General features: G+C 66.2%; 1 protein-coding gene across 2 annotated transcripts in view; it reads right to left on the bottom strand.

Moving 5' to 3' along the window:
- Nucleotides 1-1,230, bottom strand: part of LDB1 (LIM domain binding 1) — a 4,727-nt gene extending 3,497 nt beyond the window's left edge. For both annotated transcript variants that reach the window (XM_009277806.2, XM_019471671.1), the window contains exons 1-3: nt 1,132-1,230; nt 461-505; nt 99-174 (exon numbers count right to left, since the gene is read on the bottom strand). In XM_009277806.2, the coding sequence (XP_009276081.1) occupies nt 99-174; nt 461-505; nt 1,132-1,151 (141 nt within the window). In that variant the 5' untranslated portion in view covers nt 1,152-1,230. The remainder of the gene's footprint in view (nt 1-98; nt 175-460; nt 506-1,131) is intronic.
- Between the last annotated feature and the right edge of the window lie 715 nt (nt 1,231-1,945).

The raw sequence follows: 1,945 nt of genomic DNA, 5'->3' as shown, positions 1-1,945 counted from the left end.
CTCGCGAGAGCAGGCAGCGCAGAGGACCCCATCCCCTAAACACACACCTGGGAGCACCTCCCCAACCCTGGCCACGCCACCCCTCGCTCCCCCAGCACCTCTGTCCAGTTCTGCAGCCGCTTGTTGAGCTCAAATATCCTGTAGTCGGTCTGGTTCCCATACGGCGTGTGCCTCCTGCCCAGAGAGCAGAGCAAGCAGTCAGAGGGGGAGGCAGCCATGGGGTGGGGAGGGGTCCCGAGCCCATGGCAGGGGGGACACAGCCTCTCCAGGGCTGGGCAGAGTCTGAGCAACCCCCCCGCAAACCCCTGCGGCCAGCAGCGCGTCAGCCCCAGCCTCTCCAGGGCTGGGCAACACCCCCGCAAACCCCTGCGGCCAGCAGCGCGTCAGCCCTGCCGAGGCATCCCCGCCACGGGCACCAGCTCCCCTCCCAGCGGGGTCCCCGCCAGACCCCCATGCTTACCCGATTCCAGGCTCCAGGTACGTCGGTGGGTACATGGGAGTAGGTCTGGGGGGGCAGAGAAACACAGGCAGGTCAGCGCTGGCGGGTATCTCCTTCCCTGCTCGCCGCAGCTCCCCCTTCCCTGCCTACAGCAGCAGGCGGTCGGGCTTGCTGGAGGCAAGACCCCACGCATGGTGCGGGCTGCACCCTGGCTGCCGACGGCCCCATGGCATGACCTGCACCCCTGAAACTGGGCTCTGCTCCCACACCAGTGGCTGCTCCACCACCCCCGGGACCTGGCCTGTGGCCCTCCGGAGACGTGCCCGTCTCCTCTGCAGCTGGGGCTGGTGCCAGGCAGGACGGAGACTGGAGAAGGGGCTGTTTCAGCAGGAGCTGGGAGTGCTCCCTGTCCTGGGTCATCCCAGGGGCTTGGCCTGGCAAGGGGCTTGGCCCGGCAAGGGGCTCGGCCCCACAGAGCTCAGGGACCTGGGGGCTCCCTTCACCCCAAATATCGCCCTTTCTCTACACAGTCCCACCCACGCCTGCTCCGATCCCCTCTCTCCCCTTGTGCTAACTCAACTCTATGCGCCACAGACTCTGTACGCTGCTGGGGAGCATGAAAAGAGAGACCCTGGGGTGCAGACTGCAGAGCACCCCCAACCTTGCAGATCCCTCCCCCGGCCCTAGCTCACCCCACATCTCGATCCAGCATGGTGCCTGGGTGGAAGGGGGGGAAGGCGTTGCCGTTTGGGGGCTCCTTTGGCGAGTACAGCTTGAACGACTTAGAGGAACAGCCTGGAGAGAGAGAGGGGACACAGGTCAGCTGGGGGCACCCCGCGAGGAGAGACACCCTGCTGCGAGGAGGAGGAGGAGGAGGAAGGATGCAGGACCAGCCAAGCCCCCATCAGCACAGCCCCATCCCTCCTCTGCTCTCCCCTGATGCCAGCCCAGCCCCTTCTCCCCACACACAGCTCCAGGCCTTCCCCATGCAAGATGGGACCCACAGGGTCAGGGCTGAGCTCTCAGGATCAGCAGACAGAGGGGCCCGGCCCCATCCCAAGGATTTCCCACTGGTGCCCAGAGTTTGTCAGTTCTCAGCTGGTGACGGTGCCCGAGGGGGACAGTCCAGCTGGTGAGCCGGGGGAGAGGGCTGGCTGGGCCCTATCCTCCCCCTAGCCCTCCCTCCCGCGCCACTCCTAATCCCACCGACCCGACCCAGGAATCACACGGGATCTTTTCGCTGACCTTTCTATTGCCATGGTGACGGGTGAATAATCGCCCGGAGGGACGGATGGTGGGTCCCCAGGCAGCCACCATCTGCCGCTCGGGCAGGCCAGCGACCACCCGGCTCCAGGTGGACGGAGAGATCCCACACACCAGCCCCAGCCCTGATCAAACCACCCCAACGCCTCGCTGCCCCTCGCAGCACCAGGGTGAAGGACGAGGAGCCCACAGAGGGCCACAGGGTGCGATAAGGTGTGCAACGGGGCATGCAAGTGTGCAGGC

This window comes from Aptenodytes forsteri, unplaced genomic scaffold (genome assembly GCF_000699145.1).
Source record: "Aptenodytes forsteri isolate BGI_AS27 unplaced genomic scaffold, ASM69914v1 Scaffold15, whole genome shotgun sequence".
NCBI lineage: Eukaryota > Metazoa > Chordata > Aves > Sphenisciformes > Spheniscidae > Aptenodytes > Aptenodytes forsteri.
The sequence above is the reverse complement of the archived record's forward strand: the minus strand, read 5'-3'. Positions and strand labels throughout refer to the sequence as shown.